At 32.4% G+C, this 18,489-nt stretch overlaps 1 protein-coding gene and 1 pseudogene across 2 annotated transcripts; both read left to right on the forward strand.

Moving 5' to 3' along the window:
* Positions 1–723: 723 nt before the first annotated feature.
* Positions 724–4,315, forward strand: LOC114279807 (receptor-like protein EIX2; annotated as a pseudogene). Its single transcript, XR_014351142.1, has one exon. The product of XR_014351142.1 is annotated as a receptor-like protein EIX2 (transcript).
* A 10,092-nt stretch (positions 4,316–14,407) lies between these two features.
* On the forward strand, positions 14,408–17,032 carry LOC114279799 (GDSL-like lipase/acylhydrolase superfamily protein). Its single transcript, XM_028222075.2, has 5 exons — positions 14,408–14,835; positions 14,955–15,085; positions 15,679–15,912; positions 16,222–16,477; positions 16,588–17,032. The coding sequence occupies exons 1-5, from the start codon at positions 14,586–14,588 to the stop codon at positions 16,779–16,781; spliced, it is 1,065 nt and encodes a 354-aa protein (XP_028077876.2). The 5' UTR covers positions 14,408–14,585; the 3' UTR covers positions 16,782–17,032.
* Positions 17,033–18,489: the final 1,457 nt, after the last annotated feature.

Below are 18,489 nucleotides of genomic sequence, written 5' to 3' on the forward strand. Positions count from 1 at the left end.
ATGGTGATTTTAATGTAATATTAGTGATAGTGGTATTATCTATCTCATATCCCTCTCGTTCTCTTACCTTAATTCCTTTCTTTAACACACAATGAGTTTTTTTTATTGTGTGTTATGGAGAGTAAGTTTGAAATTGAATGACGAGATAATCTAGACTAAAAAATCTGATCTTTTGGTGTTCTAAGACCAACAATTCATTGCTATAGTGTGTTATTCGTCTCTTTTAATGGATTCAATTTCTAGTGATTAATTTTGGTATCAATTAATTATGATCAGTTAAATTAGAAGAGAGACGAATGGACAAGAGAGACAACTCTGTGTGGTTCCTTCCCATTAACTCTGTGTTGATCATTCTTCTTTAATGGCGATTGATAATTTTATTTTTAATGTATTTTTAGTAAAACCAAATATGAATATAACATTGTGATGAAATGATAATTTTATTTCACTTAATTAACCAAACACTAATTTAAGGTAGTTGAAACCTATTGGATGCCTGAGAAGCAAGCCAAAGTCCATTAACATATCTGATTTGATCTTGGTGCAAGTTCCACTAAGTCGTTCCCACTTCACTGACTCAAGTTTGAATTTTCCATACAACTGATCCAATCAATCAAAATTTCCAGAAGAGAGGGAAAAAAAAATCTAGTAACTGTGTGGTTTTGGACACTATAAATTGCCCACAGATTTAGTTTTTGTTATTGAGTTGCATAATGATGGATAGATTCATGAGAGTTATAGCATTTCTAGTTCTTGTGATTCTCACTATAGCAACCATTAATCGTAGCTCTTGCAATGGTGATGTGGTTTGCATTAATAGTGAGAAACAAGCTCTTCTAAGCTTCAAGCAAGAGCTCAAAGACCCTTCAAACAGGCTCTCCTCTTGGGATGTTGAAGATGATTGTTGCAAATGGGCAGGGGTGGTTTGTGACAAGTTAAATTAAATGGCCATGTAATTGAGCTCCACCTTCAAAATCCCAACTCTACAACTCCGGTGGTTGGCAAAGTTCATCAGAGCTCGGCCTTGGGTGGCAAAATAGATCCTTCTTTGATCAATTTGACGCGCCTGAATTACCTCGATTTAAGTCAAAATGATTTTGGAGGAATTCATATCCCAAGGTTCATCGGAAGCTTGGCAAACCTACACTATCTTTCTTTATCCGGGGCAGGATTTGGAGGAAAGATCCCCCACCAGCTCGGAAACCTGTCAAGTTTACGCTTTCTAAGTCTAAGTGGTGGTGGTTCATACCCTGGTGTCAAATTAAGTGTTGTTAACCTTCAATGGCTTTCTGGTCTTTCCCATTTGGAGCGCCTCGACTTCAGTCAAGTGAACCTCAAGAAAGCATCCCATGATTGGCTACAGGTGATTAACATGCTCCCTTCCTTGGTAGAGTTAAATATGTCATCTTGTGAACTTCATCGCGTTCCTCCTCAACTTCGTCATGTGAATTTCTCATCACTTACTCTGCTAGATCTTTCTAAAAATGACTTCAACTCCTTAATACCTGGGTGGATATCGAGTCTCAGTAGTCTCGTTTCGCTTCATCTTAGTTCTTGTGGTTTTGGAGGTCCTTTTCCTGATGGTTTTTGCAACTTGACGTCTCTCAAAGTCCTTGATTTGTTTCAAAATGACCTTAATTCTTCACTTCCCAGTTGGTTATTTAGTTTGAATGGTTTAGTTTCTCTCAACTTAAACTCCAATCGCTTCCAAGGTCCAATTCCACATGGCCCTTGGAACTCGACCTCTTTGAGATTCTTTGATGTCTCTCAAAATGAACTTAATTCCTCACTACCCAATGCATTATTCAGCTTAAATGACCTACTTTCTCTCAACCTACATCAAAATGGATTTGAAGGTCCACTTCCCGGTTCCCTCTGGAACATGACCAGTCTTCGAGATCTTGATTTGTCCGAGAATAATTTCAATTCCACCATACCAGTCAGTCTGTACAGTTGCAGCCATTTAGAATCACTCAACCTTGGCCACAACCAATTCCAGGGTGCAATCTCAAGCAACGTTGGAAACCTGACCTCTGTCACCATCCTCGACCTCTCATACAATAAACTTGAAGGGAGAATATCCGTGTCTATGGGAAATCTTTGTAACTTGAGGGTTATCAATCTCTCAAGTAACAAACTCGCAGTACAACTGTCAGACGTGTTGAAGAGCTTGTCCGGATGCATTTTAGAATCTCTAGAAACATTAGAACTATGGGAAAATCAACTTTTCGGTCATTTCACTGAGCAATTCGGACGATTTAAAAATCTACGCGAACTTTATTTTCAAAACAATTTAATTTCGGGTCCGATTCCAGTGAGTGTAGGAAGACTGTCATCCTTGGCAGTGTTAGATTTAAGCTATAATAAGTTGAATGGAACTCTTCCAAAAAGTCTTGGACACCTTTCAAAGTTGGGAATACTTTATATCTCTTATAATATGCTGGAAGGGGCTGTGTCTGAAGATCACTTTGCCAATCTGACATCTCTGGTGGAATTATCAGCATCCGGAAACCAATTAAGTTTCAATGTGAATCCAAACTGGATTCCCCCTTTCCAACTCGAATTGGTATATTTGCGATCTTGGCAGTTGGGACCGCAGTTTCCCCTTTGGCTGCAATCACAGAAGCATATTTTGCAATTGGACATGTCCTGCACTGGGATATCTGTTGCCGTTCCTACTTGGTTTTGGAATGTGTCTTCCTCCACCACTTATGTAAACCTCTCTCACAACCAAATCCATGGTGAGGTTCTGAAAATCCCACACGTTCATTTCGCGGATGATTTTTACGTTCCCTCATTGTTTTACTTGGGTTCCAACAACTTTAGCGGTCCATTGCCCCGTCTCTCACAGGATGTGACCGAGTTAGACCTTTCCAACAATGCATTTTCGGGAGGTTTGTCCGATTTCCTATGTGATTCAGAGGATGGACCTTACCAATTGGAACTTCTTCATCTAGGAGGAAATCTTTTGTCGGGACAAATTCCTGATTGTTGGACAAACTGGACTTCATTGCTCGCCTTGAATCTGGAAAACAATTATCTGAGTGGGAAGATTCCGAGCTCCATGGGGCTTATACCGTACTTGCATTCATTGCACTTGCGCAATAATAGTCTCTCTGGTTTGCTGCCTTCGTCTCTACAAAATTGGATCGCCTTATTGGCACTTGACCTCGCCGAGAACGAGTTTATTGGAAACATACCGACATGGATAGGGAAAGGCATTCCAAATTTACAGATTCTTAGCCTTCGCTCGAATTATTTTCATGGAAAAGTTTCTCCTGAATTGTGTCGCCTTGCCTCTCTTCAAATCCTAGATCTTGCAGACAACAATTTATCTGGAAGCATTCCGAGTTGTATCAGCAATTTCACAGCATTGGTCTCTGAAAAAACTTCAGCTGAAAGGAATTCCTATTCTTTTCACTATGGAGTATTCTTAGAGAATGCATATGTGGTGACGAAAGGCAGCGAGTTTGATTATGATACCATTGTTAAACTGGTCACTAGCATGGACCTTTCGTGTAACAATTTTTCAGGAGAGATTCCACAAGAACTAACAGGTTTGTTGGGGCTGCGATCATTAAATTTGTCGAACAATCATTTGAGTGGAATGATCCCACCAAAGATTGGAGAAATGGGATTGTTGGAGTCGTTGGATTTCTCCAGAAATCAACTTTCAGGAGAAATCCCTCCGAGCATGTCAGATTTGACGTTTTTGAGTTACTTGAATTTTTCTTACAATAACTTGTCAGGGAGGATTCCATCAAGCACGCAGCTCCAGAGCTTTGATGCTTCTAGCTATATCGGCAACAAACTTTGTGGACCTCCGCTCACAAAGAATTGCAGTGTCGATGGTGTAGCACCTAACCCCGGAAACAATGGTGATGATGGAGGAGCTAAATCTGAAGTGTATTTGTTTTATTTGTGCGTGGCTTGCGGATTTGCCATGGGTTTTTGGGTTGTCATTGGTCCTTTGTTGTTCAGAAGATCATGGAGAATTGCCTATTTTCGATTTCTAGATGACATGTGGGATAGGTTTTATGTTTTGTTACGAGTCAATTTTAATAAATTTCAAAAGTAATGTAAAGATGTTGTACTTGTGCTTCTTTTTTTTAAGTTGATGGGATTCGAATCCCAGCGTATGTTGGGGCCAAAAACACGAGTTGTGATTTAGCCCACTTTAGTTATAAATAAATAGTTATAAAAGGCATCTTTTTAAGGAGTGTAGCTCATCATTGTTAAAGCTTTTGTGGTTCTTTTCAATTATGAAACATATGGAAATGCTTAAGAAAAATAAAATAGAGTATATTAACCTTCATTGCAGAGAATTCTCAGAGTATCATTTCTTGCCACATATTAGCTAGAAAATTCAACCAAAACTGTAAAACAGAAACAGTAGGATATATTAAAACAGAAACAAAATTATATATATAAATATATAAATTATTTTCTAATTTATATTTTAAAATAATAAATAAAATTAATTAAAAATTTAATACTAATGAACAAAAGAAAAAGCAATATACTTAAGATTTCTAATAAAATGTTTCTTGAAGATATTTAAAAATTACACCTTTTAAAACAGGATCATTAAATAAAGGATTGTTTGGGAAGTACCATATTAGCTCACTTTTTTTTATTTTCTTATCTTTTTTGGGTCACATCACATCTCTACTTTTCTATATATTCTTTCATAAAAAGTAAAAATGTATACTTAATTATCTTTTTTGTGTCACATCGCATCTTTACTTTTCTAAACATATTTTCGTAAAAAATAAAAAAATATATACTTATTTGGCACTTCCCAAACTACCACTAAGTTGATATTAAAAAAATTTACTTTTTATAATGGCATAAATAATTTAAATATGATTTTTTAGAAATTCTTTTTAATTTCAAAATTACAATAAAATACCATATTAAATTTTGTAGAAATTCTTTACAATAATTTTTTTAATTATTATTTACAATAAATTCTTATTTATTAAATTCTTATGATTTTTAAAAATAACATAGCACAGTTACCACTAAGTTGATATTAAATTTTTATTTACAATAAATTTTTAAATTACAATAATTTAAATATGATTGTTTTAGAAATTATTTTTAATTTAAAAATTACAATAAAATACCATATTAATTTAAAAATTACAATAAAATATTAAATAGAACAAAAACAAATTTCTTGCAAAATAAAAGTATTTCAATAAATAAAGGTAAGAAGAAAATTTAATATAGTATTTTCATTTGATCTGAAAATAATTTCAGATGAGCGATAAATTATCACTTATAACCCACTTTTTTTTTTAAATAAAAAAAATTTAACAAACTATCACTTTTAATAAAAACAATTAATGTTTCTTCGTAATTTATTTTAGCAAAAGTAACTTTTTAGCAATTTGAGTCAAGTATATCTTTATTCTTTATTTTAATTTCTTTAATTGACAATTGAGTTTTAAAAAAAAAATCTAACAAAATTCACCATGTTTGGTAAGTACTAAAAAAGTTATATTTTGTTCTTTTGTCAAATAAAAAAATTTATATTAAAAAATATTATTGTTCAAGTCCTTATAGTTTAGAAGGATATAATTTTTTTATAAAATTTAAAAAAAAAAATTAATAGCGATTAATAATTTGAACATGTAATGTCCCGAAATAATTACAATAATTCAACCCAAGGTAACTAATACAATGTAATCATATATGAAATATAAGCTTTCATTAATTAGAGTTCATACACAAAATGTGACACATGCGATATATATTTATAAATCGTTCATCATAAATCTACAGCATGTGTTATAAATAGTAAAAGGAAGGAAAGCTAAACAAATATTCATATGCCCTCAAGGCTTACATTTTTCTAAATCACTACTTGGTTACAATAAAAATGAGTCTAACTCAATGCAATCAAGTGCTTTGCTATACAAAGTAAATACAAGCAAAAAGAAGCTCTTGCTTTAAATCCTTCCAAGCTACTGTCTTGGCGGAAGTATATCACCAATACCTAAAAATAGTTTTTCTCAAATATGGTGAGCTAAAGCCTAATACAAACAATCTAACACAATATATGAATCTTGACAAATATACAAGTATGAGATGCATATCCAATGCCCGTGGCAAAATCATTTATAACTCTTTTACAAAACCATGATATGCCAAGCTTTACATCTCAATTCATTTTATCTAAATTCATTTTATCTCAATTCAAAGATCATTCACCATTTTATTCAAACCACCAAACTGAGGATACAATTCAGTGGGTCTCTACCCAACACAACATTATACACACAATTCCATTTGCCATTTTACGGATATTTCATTCACGGGAATCGACACCATGTATACACACAATTTTCGGGACTTTCACCCTAAGCACACAGGCCAACTTAATTCAATAGAGTCCATCCCCTTTCTTCTTCCAAACATGGAGTATATCTCCTTTCTTCTCCCACACATCATACATTTACAATGTATTAAAAACATAGTTATATTCCATGATAACGGATAAGAGATTAGTTTCAATTCACAAAATCCTTATGTAATTTCTACAACAATCTTAGTTATCCTCTACCGATAGTCCAAAACAGATATTTCTACATAGATATGCAATCTCCAAGACAGATAAATTATCCAAATTTCTATAGATGAGAGATAATACATATGCAACTCCACCATTTATCTAAACATCCATCCAATTTCATATTCCCAATACTAATTTCATTTATTTATACAAAATAACTATTTAAGATACTTTAGGACAAAACTCTATTTTCTTCCAAAATCCATCACAGGCAGGGACGGAACCAAGAGTTATACACTGGGGGGCCAAGTCGAGACTAGGCATATATGTATGGGTCAGATTAGGCCTCGTTTGGGAACAAGCTTTTTTAGTAATTTTTTAGCTTTTTGGCTAAAATATGATGTAAAAAATAATAATATGTTTGGAATGACTTTTTGACTTTTTACGAAAAGATGTGTAAAAAATAGAGAGAAAATAGAATCTTTGACTTTTTAGCATAAGTTGTTGGCTTTTTGACTTTTTGACTTTTTTAGTGACTTTTTCACTAAAAAAAACAGTTGCCAAATGAATCTCAAGTCTCAACCCAAAACGACTCATACAGAATGATAAAAAAATTTCATATAGAATGATATGATTTATAAACCTTTTACTTTTAGGTTAAACACTTGTGAAGATAACTTTTATTTTATAAATTTTGTTTTAATATTTTTTTGTTTATACATATGTATATTAAACTACTAATTAAAATGATTGACCAACAAAATTAGTTCCATGTATGTTCATTAATCACTCAATCGTAAAACAAATATAAACAGCAAACTTTTACTGCTATTTCAAACCATTTGGGATTGACCAAAAAAATGAATAAACTATTACTTTTACTTCATATCATACTAGCATATCACTCGTGCTATGCATGGATTGCATTTACAATCTATCTATATTATATATTAAGCAAAATGGGATTTTTAACCCCCAAGGCCTATGGGAGTTTCAATATCCTAATCTGAATTTTCTAAATTTTTTATTAAAAAAAAACCTCAATATTTATTGATTTGGTCAAAATTCTCTGATCAGCATTTATTAATTTTTTTCAATTCACATGTATAAGATTTTTTTTTTTAAATCAAAAAATTAGGAAATTTGGATTGGGAAATTGGGGCTCCTTTTCAAGGAATTAAATGTCTTTTTTTTATTTTATTATATTAAAGTTTAATATTTTGATAATAATCATATGTGTTAGACTAATCATATATGTTGGAACTTTTTAAGGAATTCATATGTGTTAGATTTCAAAGAATTTTTTTTATGATTGTTCTTAATGCATTAAAGTGTTATTATGAGGGTAAGACTTGGGAGTTGGGAGAAGTTAATAAATGCTAAGAATTTTTTTTTTCTAAATTTTTTATTAAAAAAAAATTAACATTTATTGATTTGGTCAAAATCCCCTGATCAGCATTTATTAACTTTTTTCAATCTACATGTCTAAGATTTTTTTTTTTTAAATCAAAAAATCAGAAAATTCAGATTGGGAGATTCGAGCTCATTTTCAAGGAATTAAATGTCTTTTTTTTATTATATTATATTAAAGTTTAATATTTTGACAATAATCATATCTGTTGGACTTTTTAAGAAATTTTTTTTATGCTTGTTTTTAATGCATTAAAGTGTTATGATGAAGGATAATAATCATATGTGTTGGGACTTTTCAAGGAATTCATATGTGTTGGATTTCAAAGAATTTTTTTTATGTTTGTTCTTAATGCATTAAAGTGTTATTATGAGGGATAATAATCATATGTGTTGAGACTTTTCAAGGAAGTCATATGTGTTGGATTTCAAAGAATTTTTTTTATGGTTGTTCTTAATGCATTAAAGTGTTATTATAAGGGTAAGACTTGGGAGTTGGGAGAAGTTAATAAATCCTAAGATTTTTTTTTTTTTTAAATCAAAAAATCAGGAAATTTAGATTGGGAGATTGGAGCTCTCACAAGGCTTGGGGTTAAAAACTCCCTTTTGCTTAATATATAGTATAGATTGTTGTCCTGCAAAGGGAAAAATGGTTGTTAGAGAATGGAGGGGGGCCCACGGTAAAGTATTTGCAGGAAGTAGCTATACAATCCATAATATTCTAAAGTGAAGCTTGAAAGTCGGGGGGGGCCACAGCCACCTATGGTCTCAACAAAGTTTCGTCTCTGATCCCGGGTACTAAAATCAACAAATTTATCACAACAAAATCTCACATCTACTCTCATAACCATTTTTAATGCACACATTTGAAAACCCCTCTTTTGATTTTAAACCAAAACCTTAGGTTTGTTCAAAATCATCCCAAACTCCAATATTCTTTACATGTCAACAAATAACTAAGTTAAAACTCTTAGAAAAGTGTATAAAGTGCCTACCTCGAAGCTAAAGATCAAGAAGAAAATGGAGAAACCTCAAATGAACCGAAACCCACTTTTGTTCAGATGAAAAGAGAGCCCACAGCGTCCTCTACCTTTTTAACAAAGGCACACGGGTGGAGAAATCCCTAGATCTAGATAAAAATGTAAAGAGAATGTAGGTTTTAGAGAAATAGGGTCTTAACTTTAGGATTTTGAGAGAAAAGATATGAAAAAGTGATGTAAAAAGTCACTTTCACGAACAAGAAGTGACGCTCCAGCATCTGGCACAATAAGTTGTTCCGCTCGAGCGCAGAATGCACACTCCTAGTAGTTTTGCAAACAACAGACCAGCGCTCGATTACAAGAAAGGTCGCTTAAGCTGAGCCCACTCGAGCGTAGAATACACTCTCCCAGTAGTTTTGCAAACCTGCAAAAGTACTGAGAGTTCACAAAGCCTACTCGAGCGCAAAAAGTGCCACTTCAGCGAAGAAGTAAAATTCTGAACAACAAAAGGTTGAAAGCTAAGCAACCAACCTGTTCCAAACATAACCACTACGACCCAAAAGCCAAACTCAATGAGGGAAAAGAGAAATAAGGCAGGAGCAACAATACAGAATCATGAAACTCGAGTCCAGAATACAAAAAAGTTCGGGTCAAAACCGAAATCGCTATAGAACACATGTATTTGAAACAAATTATATTTAGACTAATAATATTATGACACATGTGAATATTGATCACATTCTAATTGTAGTAATATAATTTGAAGAAAAATTTAAATTTGAATTTTTTATTTTATAATTTAATAAATGATGCAAAATTTATAGAATGAATATTGATTTCATTTCAATTATAGTAACATAATTTAAGTAAGAATCCAAATTTGAAATTTTATTTTAAGAATATAAGATTAATTTATAGACCAATCATATTGTAACACATATTAACAAAAAATTAAACAAAATAAAAAATGAGAAAAAAGGATTACAACTTTAATTTATAGAACAATCATATTGTAACACGTATTAACAAAAAATTAAACAAAATAAAAAAAATGAGAAAAAAGAATTACAGTTTTCAACCTTAATGAAATGACAATATTTTGCAATTATAATATTATATAGATATGTAGATATATAGATAAATCATGGAATACATCATTATTTAAAACTTATATATTATGGAATAAATCATTATAATTTTAAATTTAAATTAATGGAATGTTTTTCATATTTAGTGTCTCTCAAATTTGAATTTTGAAATGGATTAATATACTTTCTATTTTTTATTTTATATATTTGATATACTTTCCATTTGAAAGTCATAAATCAAGAGGTATTATTATTTTTTTATTATTATTATTTTGGCTTGAATGAGAGCTATAGAGGATTTTTTTAATTATTTAAAATTAAAAAATTAGAAATTTTAACTTGAGATATTAGGGCTTTCACAAGATTTGTGGTTAGAAACTCCATTTTATTTATATAATATATAGATAGATAGATTTAATAAGAACTTATATTTGTTTTAAATATTTTTTTAATATACAAATTATTTTTTTTAGATTTTTTATAAAAATAATTTAACGATCCCATCATTAACCATAATATATGGGAAAAGTTGAAAATGATGTAACAATAGGTATGAGAAAAGTCAAAAATGCTTATAAGGTAGGAAAAGTCAACAAATGCTAAGATTTTTTTTTTTTAACTCAAAAAATTTAGAAATTAAGATTGAAATATTAGATCTCTCACAAAACTTGTAGGTCAGAAACTGGCATTTTTCTTATATAATATATAGATTATAGGACCACAAGTATAATTTATCCTGAAAACAAACCTTTCATGCTTCCCATATGTTTCAAAGTTCATTGAAGATATCCAGATCTATTTATTCAAAATAAAAAATAAAAATGAAAAATGAAAAATGAAAAAGAAAGAAAATATCCTTATTAAATTTGTTCTGCAATTGAGCAACCAAAAAAATTTCCAGATAACAAGGTTTTTGGAAGCAGATTATCAAAAAACTAGAAAAGAACAATGATTTGGAAATAATAATTTGCAGGAAAAAAAAAAAAAAATATATGGAAGCTGGGTTTTTTTTCACATTTTCCTACCTTTTTTTTTTGTTTGTTTTTTTGTCCATTCCCAAATTTCTCCTCAAATTTGACAGTTTAATGGCCCAAATATTGCGGCTAATTTAACAATCTTCATCATCCAACCAACAAACAGATTAAATATACAAATAACTAAATATATATATATATATATAGAGAGAGAGAGAGAGAGAGAGAGAGAGCCATACCCTTGCTTAGGTATTACATAGACTGAATTTCTAGAAGATTGACAAGATCAATCTGTAAAGAAGAAGCTAATAAAGATTTTTTAACACCACCCACCAAATTACAGCTAAAAGACCAAGAAAAATAGTAAGTCATTTATTTTCTATAAGAGAAGTAATCAGAGAGCAATTTGGGCACTCACCATACTAATATTTATGTTGTTTGGTACTCTAAATAAAATAAAATAAATAAATAACATATTAGTTGAAACCAATAATATTTTTGTATGCAATAAAGGCACCAGCTTTGGCTAACTTTGCCCTATTAAATGTAATAAAGGTATTCAATTGCCAAAACAGGGTGTCTAAGTCTATGATCATATTTATATTGACATAACAATAATGCTATGCCTTATAAATAATAAATAAATAAAGCACACAAAAAAATTAATATATGTTTCAAATTGAGATTAATTTCAAGCCTCCGTTTGGGAAGTGGGTTGGCTTTTTGGCTTTTTGGCTTTTTTGGCTATTTTAGCCTGGCTAAAAAGCTTGGTTTGGGAAGGGCTTTTTGGCTTTTTGGCTTTTTTGACTTTTTTTGTGAGAGAAGAATGTAATGATTATAGGTTGGATGTGATGTTTTGTTTGTTATGGCTAAAATAGCCTATTTTGTTTTTTGTGGCTAAAATAGCCAAAAAAGCCTGAAAAAACCCTTGCCAAACGGAGGCCAAGTGTGTTTTTCAACATACCTAGAATGAATGGGTCACGCATTGATTTTACCATATATATTTTTGTGATTTTTTACATGTGCTAACAATAATGTTTTATATAAAGATTTGGGTACGTTCTATTTTTCACTCTTGAACTTTCACTCAAATTTTACTTTAATCTCTCATATTTTAATTGTAACAATTAAATTTGTAGGCCCATAACCTTGTGGCCTAGTGACACGGAGGCAACACTTGAAGTATGGCTAGGAAGAGGTTGAGAGTTGAACTTTCTACGTGAGTTAATCAATAATTAACAATTAATTTTCGATTTAAACCCATGATTCAATGTGATTATTTAAATTTAAGTAAAACTTAAAACATGAGGGCCAAAGTAGAATTTGAGGGTGAGTTGGCACGTTGTTAAAAGTCACCTTTTTTTCGAATTTTTTTTGTCTTTAGTAATTTTTTTTCTTCAAAATTATGTCAAATTTTGTACTTTTCAAGTTTGTCTTGTGTAGATAAATCTAAAAAAAGAAAAAGAAAAAGAAAAAAATTCACCAAAAACCAACAAAAAAAAAATTTAATCTTTCTAAACTTTTTTATTTTATATTTTTCAAACGGATCAAATTGAGTAGTAGTCAAAAGCATAAAATTTTTTTAAAATTAAAAATCAAAAAAGACTAAAAAAATCAATCCAAAACACACACAGTGAAGTGAAAAGTGCAATTTCTCCGTTTGGCAATAGCTAAACAGAACTTTTTTTGCTATTTTAGTCACAAAAAATAAAATAGGTTATTTTAGCCACAAAAAATAAAATATCACATCCAACTCATAATCATTACATTCTTCTCTCACAAAAAAAGTCAAAAAGCCAAAAAGTCCTTCTCAAACCAAACTTTTTAATCCAAGCTAAAATAGCCAAAAAAATCAAAAAGCCAACCCACTTCCCAAACGGAGGCTAAGTTTTTTTTTTTTTTTCCTCCTTTAATGTTCTTAAAATGTGCTCACCAGAGCACTTTCTATCTAATTTTTAATAATGGTGCCACTTGTATCAATTAGTATACTAATTAACAACACTAATTATAATATTATTATTGACCCCACTCATTATACAAATTATAAATACTAAAAATCTCTTAAATTATATCACATCATCAATTGGTATACTAATTGGTATATTAATTATTACATATAGTATCATTTAATTTTTAATAATAAATAACAGAAAGACTATATTGAAATACGAGTTAAAATTTAAATACGCAATTGTTATAATTAAAATATGAGAAACTAAAAGAGACATTGAGATGAAAGTTTGAGAGTGAAAAGTTATCCTACAAAGATTTCTTTAGGGTCGGTTGCATGTAGGTTATTAATAGTAGCAAATACATTAAAATAGGGCACACTAGCTAGACAACAACATAGAAAGGTCAGCATTGAGCAGCTGAGAGTTTTACACTGTATTTCAACTGAGACCCTTTCTGGTAGTATAAGAGTGATATGGAAAGTGTCCTAGAAGCTAGTTAGGACAGCTCAAAAACATACTTGAACAAGACACGTCTCTTGAATTTAGATGGATGTGCTTATATATAAGGACATTGTTGGTCATATTGAATAGTTTATTGGCATGTAAAATTCCAAGGGCAAGTTCGGGTTTTTGCTACCCCTTATTGAGAAGGGCCTCACCAAATAAATAAATAAAGTATTGCTTATAACATTCGTGTAATCTTTTTGGACCCTCTACTTTTTTAGATATTCGCAAACTTTTTTCAACTTTTGTAAAAAAATATTTGAACACCTCACTTAATACTAAAATTAATCTCCAATCGTCTCAAATTCTAACCCTACCTCCACCTTAGCTACTAGCCACCACTACTACCACCTCCAACTTTGGCCACCCTCCCCGCCCCTTTGATGCCACCCCTTCATCTCCTTCAACTATACAAAGAGAAATAGTGAAGGTGGGAAAGCTACGAGAGTGGGGTTGCGGTTAAGGGGGTGGGATTGGGTGTGCAGGGGAGATGAAATGGTGGGAAGAAGCAGGTGAGGATAAGAGTTTAAAATGATGTTTATACTTTTATATTTAATTTTTATTAAAGATGACCAAAAAAAAAAATCCCTCCCAAAGGCAGCCTAACAATCCAATCCCAAAAAAAAAAAAAAAAACAGGGCAGCCTAACACAATTTAATTGAATTGGATTGACTTGTCAGCTATTATGGATCAATGAATGCTTCTAAGTGCACAAGAAATAAAAGGTACTTCTCCAATACGAATCATATGGCACAAGGAGGGTAAAATCCCTTGAAGCAAATTATAATAAATCATTAATTTCTGCTTGTGTGGTATGTTTGGTGTAGGTACAGTTGACAGATTCAGTAATTAATTTAGTACATAGTAATCTAAATTTATCTTATTAATTTGACATTTTTAACACTTCATCACGTTAAACAAAGATTTTCTTAAAAAGGGATTTCAATATTTTAGCTACTTTGACAAGCTTGTGAGTTGTAAATGATCAGATTTCTTCAAATGTTGCCATTCTAGCCTATGTGGCACTTTAGGTGCCAGTTCCAGGTTCCTTTAAATTCTCCCTTTCTCACTAACAATCCCAACATCCCCTCTCTCTCTCTCTCTCTCTCTCACTGAACAAGCAAATTTAGTTCACAGTTGATCAACAGAAAAAAATCATGGGCATTTCAAAAAATGTCTTGGGCTTGTTTATTGTTCTAGTAGGGATGGTCTTCTGTGTGGGGGTGAATGGGCAGCCTCTAGTACCAGCATTGTTCATATTTGGGGACTCAGTGAATGATGCAGGGAATAACAACCACATTTCCACCATTGTCAAAGCTAACTTCCCTCCTTATGGCAGAGACTTCCTCCGTCGTCACAGAGCTACCGGAAGGTTCTGCAATGGCAGGCTTGCTGTTGATTTCACTGGTTTCTCTCTCCCCCTATCTCTCTCTCTCTCTTTCTTTCCCTTTATGAGGTTTTCATCCTAATGTTTTTTTTTTTTTTTTCCTTCTTCTTCCTGTTGGGTCATAATCTATGATGATCAGCTGAGAACATAGGTTTCACTTCATACCCACCAGCTTATCTTAGCAAGAAAGCAAGAGGGAAGAACCTCTTGATTGGAGCCAACTTTGCCTCTGCTTCTTCTGGCTTTTATGAACCTACTGCAAAATTATATGTAAGTGTCATGCCAACACTCTGCATATATATATATATTTACTAGAAGATTGAGCACATTAGGTGTGTAATTAAAACTGTCAATATGAAAATCACGAATGGGTAAGAATGAAGAGTGAAAGTAGTTGAGTAGTAGTAGACAACAGTTGTTTTACTTTGACTGCTATGCAAAGGTAATTTATGTGGAGAAAATATTGTTGCGATTTTTTGAGTTCTTTGTTTTATATAATAGAATGGATATATACATGTACCAAAAATCCTAGACAAAAACATACTTCTTACAAAACAAAATTCTCGGAATGATATGTGCACACAAAAATTATAGAAATGTGTACAATCCAAAAAAAAAAAAAGAAAAACCCTTTTTTATCGCCATTATGTGTACATAGTATTATTGTATACTTTGGGGATTTTATGTGTATTTGTTCAATTTGATTTTGTCAAAACTTCATGTAAAATTCTAAAAATGCCCCTTCTCTAATAATAAAATATTATTTTTTCATGATAAAAAAATGTAATTGAAAATTAGTTGGGACACATGAGAAAAATAAATAAATAAATGATATGATGATATGGGAAATTGGTGGGTGGCAGCACACAATACCATTGAGTAAACAGCTGGAATACTACAAGGAGTACCAGAAGAGAATAGTTGGAATTGCTGGGCAAGCCAATGCTTCTTCCATTATCAATGGTTCGGTCTACTTCATCAGTGCTGGTAGTAGTGACTTTGTTCAAAACTATTACATCAATCCTCTTCTCTACAAGGTCTACACACCAGATCAGTTCTCTGACATCCTCATTCACTCCTATTCCACTTTTGTTCAGGTATTATTTTTACTTATTACAATTACCTAAGTCCTAGTATTAAATAATTTTACATCTTATGCCTAAGTAGCTAGTTAACAATTCACTGTCCCCTTTTCTCAATGCACCACCAGCTATTCGATCATGTAAAACAATTTCGAGACATGTGAGTCTCAAGACATGATCCATTAATTAGGGGTGTATTGAGACGAGAGGAACAAAAAATTTAAAAACAGAGAATCTTATGCCAGTTAAAAAAGTTAGAATAATAAATAAAAAAAAGTTTTGGGATATTGGATTTGCAAATGTGAACACATGTTTTGGGGACAGGAGCTATATGGGTTGGGAGCAAGGAGGATTGGAGTGACAACTCTGCCACCACTTGGATGCTTGCCAGCAACCATTACAATATTTGGATCTGATAGCAATGAATGTGTGGCCAAATTAAACAAGGCTGCAATCTCATTCAACAAGAAGCTCAATGTTACCTCTCAGAGTTTGCAAAACAAGCTCTCCAACCTCACCCTTGTTGTCTTGGATGTCTACCAGCCTCTATATGACCTTGTCACAAACACTTCTAATTATGGTAATGTATTTTATGAAAACAAGAAAAAACAATTCTCACTCTGATAATCTGGTCACTAGTGCTTGAGGTGAATCCATGACTGAGAAATCAAATTATTGTGAAATGAACAGGATTTGCAGAGGCAAGGAAGGCATGTTGTGGAACAGGGTTAATAGAGACATCAATATTATGCGATGCAAAGTCCCCTGGAACTTGCGCTAATGCTACTGAGTATGTGTTCTGGGATGGCTTCCATCCCACTGAAGCTGCCAACAACCTCCTATCCAACAATCTGCTCATCAGTGGCATCGCTCTCATCTCCTAATTAAACTCAAACACTTGAATCAAAATATTCACACTTGCATTTGCAGCATTTTCCTAAATTGATGAATTCGCTTTTAGTAATGTTCTTGATACACAGTCAATTTGGTTGGGTTTTTTTTTTTTTTTTTGGTATGTGTGTGACTTCAATTGAATAATGAAGGTGCAACATGCTTGATATATATGTATGTGAAAGGTGTACCTTGGATTTCAATGATGATGAGATTACTACTTTAATTAAACTTCATTTGTAAACTCTTTATATTGGATGGATGCACTTTGAGACATTGGTGTCTTGGCCAACTGCCAGCTCTTTGCTTAATTGGTTCAATGAGATATTGAGATCCATGACCGTTCCATTAATATTTACAATCTCATTTGTAAAAGCTGACTTAGGAATTTGGATTTGTGAGAAAAAGAAAAAAAATAATAATTTATTCAGAGTCCTCTTTGTATTTTTATGATCCAAACGCTGTGATCCCCTCATTTCCTTGACTTAAAATGTAAGGGTTTTTTTGGATTAAAGATTGAAGACTCAATTTATAGAGAGAAATAAAAAGAAATGAGAAAAGTAAGGTTGTGAATTACCCGAGTTGGACTGAGCCAAACTGAGTAATCGATTATTTAATTTTAACTTAAAAATTTAACTTATTTACATAATAATCTGATCTCAAACGATTTTTAAAAAAATTAAACGTGAGTAAATCTCAAGAAACTTAGGTTGTCCTGCAACATTAGGAAAAATAGAATGAAATAAAAATTAATATTTTTGTCTATCATTTTCTTTTATAAATAACTCTTCAATGAAGAAAAGTAATTAGAATCTCAAAATATTTATATATGGAGAGTGGAAAGAGTATAAATATCAACGCAGAAGGAGCAGAAAGGAAATTTGGTGAGGAGGGAGTGAGCCAAATGGATTTTGGGAAGAAGGATTTTTGGTTTTTTAAGGTCAAAATTAGGGATGGTAATTTGAATTCGGTCCAATGGGGGCCCGACCCCCGATCCCGATTAGAACGGTTTTTTCTCAAAAAAAATACACTTGACAAGCCAATGATGATATTTGAAAATGAATCCCCGATAATTTTTGGGCCGAGGGCGGTGATACATTTTCCAGCCTCCGCCCTATCTCCTCCCGAACTGAAATTACATATATACCTCTATATCTATTCATATATATATACCCTTCTTTCCACCAAATCAGCAAGCAAAGAGCAGAGAGAGAGAGAGAGAGAGAGAGAGAATCGAGAGAGAGAGAGAATCGAGAGAGAGAGAGAGAGAGAGCAGAGACAGAGAAAGGCGATGAGAAGATCAGAGGAGCAGAGAGCAAAGAGAGAGAGAGAGAGCAAAGGCGAGTAGAGAGCAAAGAGCAGAGAGAGAGAGTATCGAACCACCAAATCACTCTATCTTCTCTTCGCAGCAACTGTCGCCTCCTCCTCTGCGCCACTGCTACTATCGCGATGCCAGAGTCACCGAACCTCCATACTCTGGCGTCAGTTCCCTCCGGCACGACAGATCTCCCTCTCAGATCTCTCTCTCTTTCTCTTCTCAGATCTCTCTTTACTCAAATACACAAATGATGCTATTGATGATGTTGTTGTTTTTGTACGAAGATTTTTCAAGGTCAGAGAAACTCAATTCCTGTTAGGGAGAGAAGGGTGGGGGGTGATGAGTTCCTTGCCGAGAATCAAGGACGGGGATGGAAAATTTTC

The sequence above is a fragment of the Camellia sinensis genome, chromosome 14 (assembly GCF_055761805.1).
Source record: "Camellia sinensis isolate YWXY chromosome 14, ASM5576180v1, whole genome shotgun sequence".
NCBI lineage: Eukaryota > Viridiplantae > Streptophyta > Magnoliopsida > Ericales > Theaceae > Camellia > Camellia sinensis.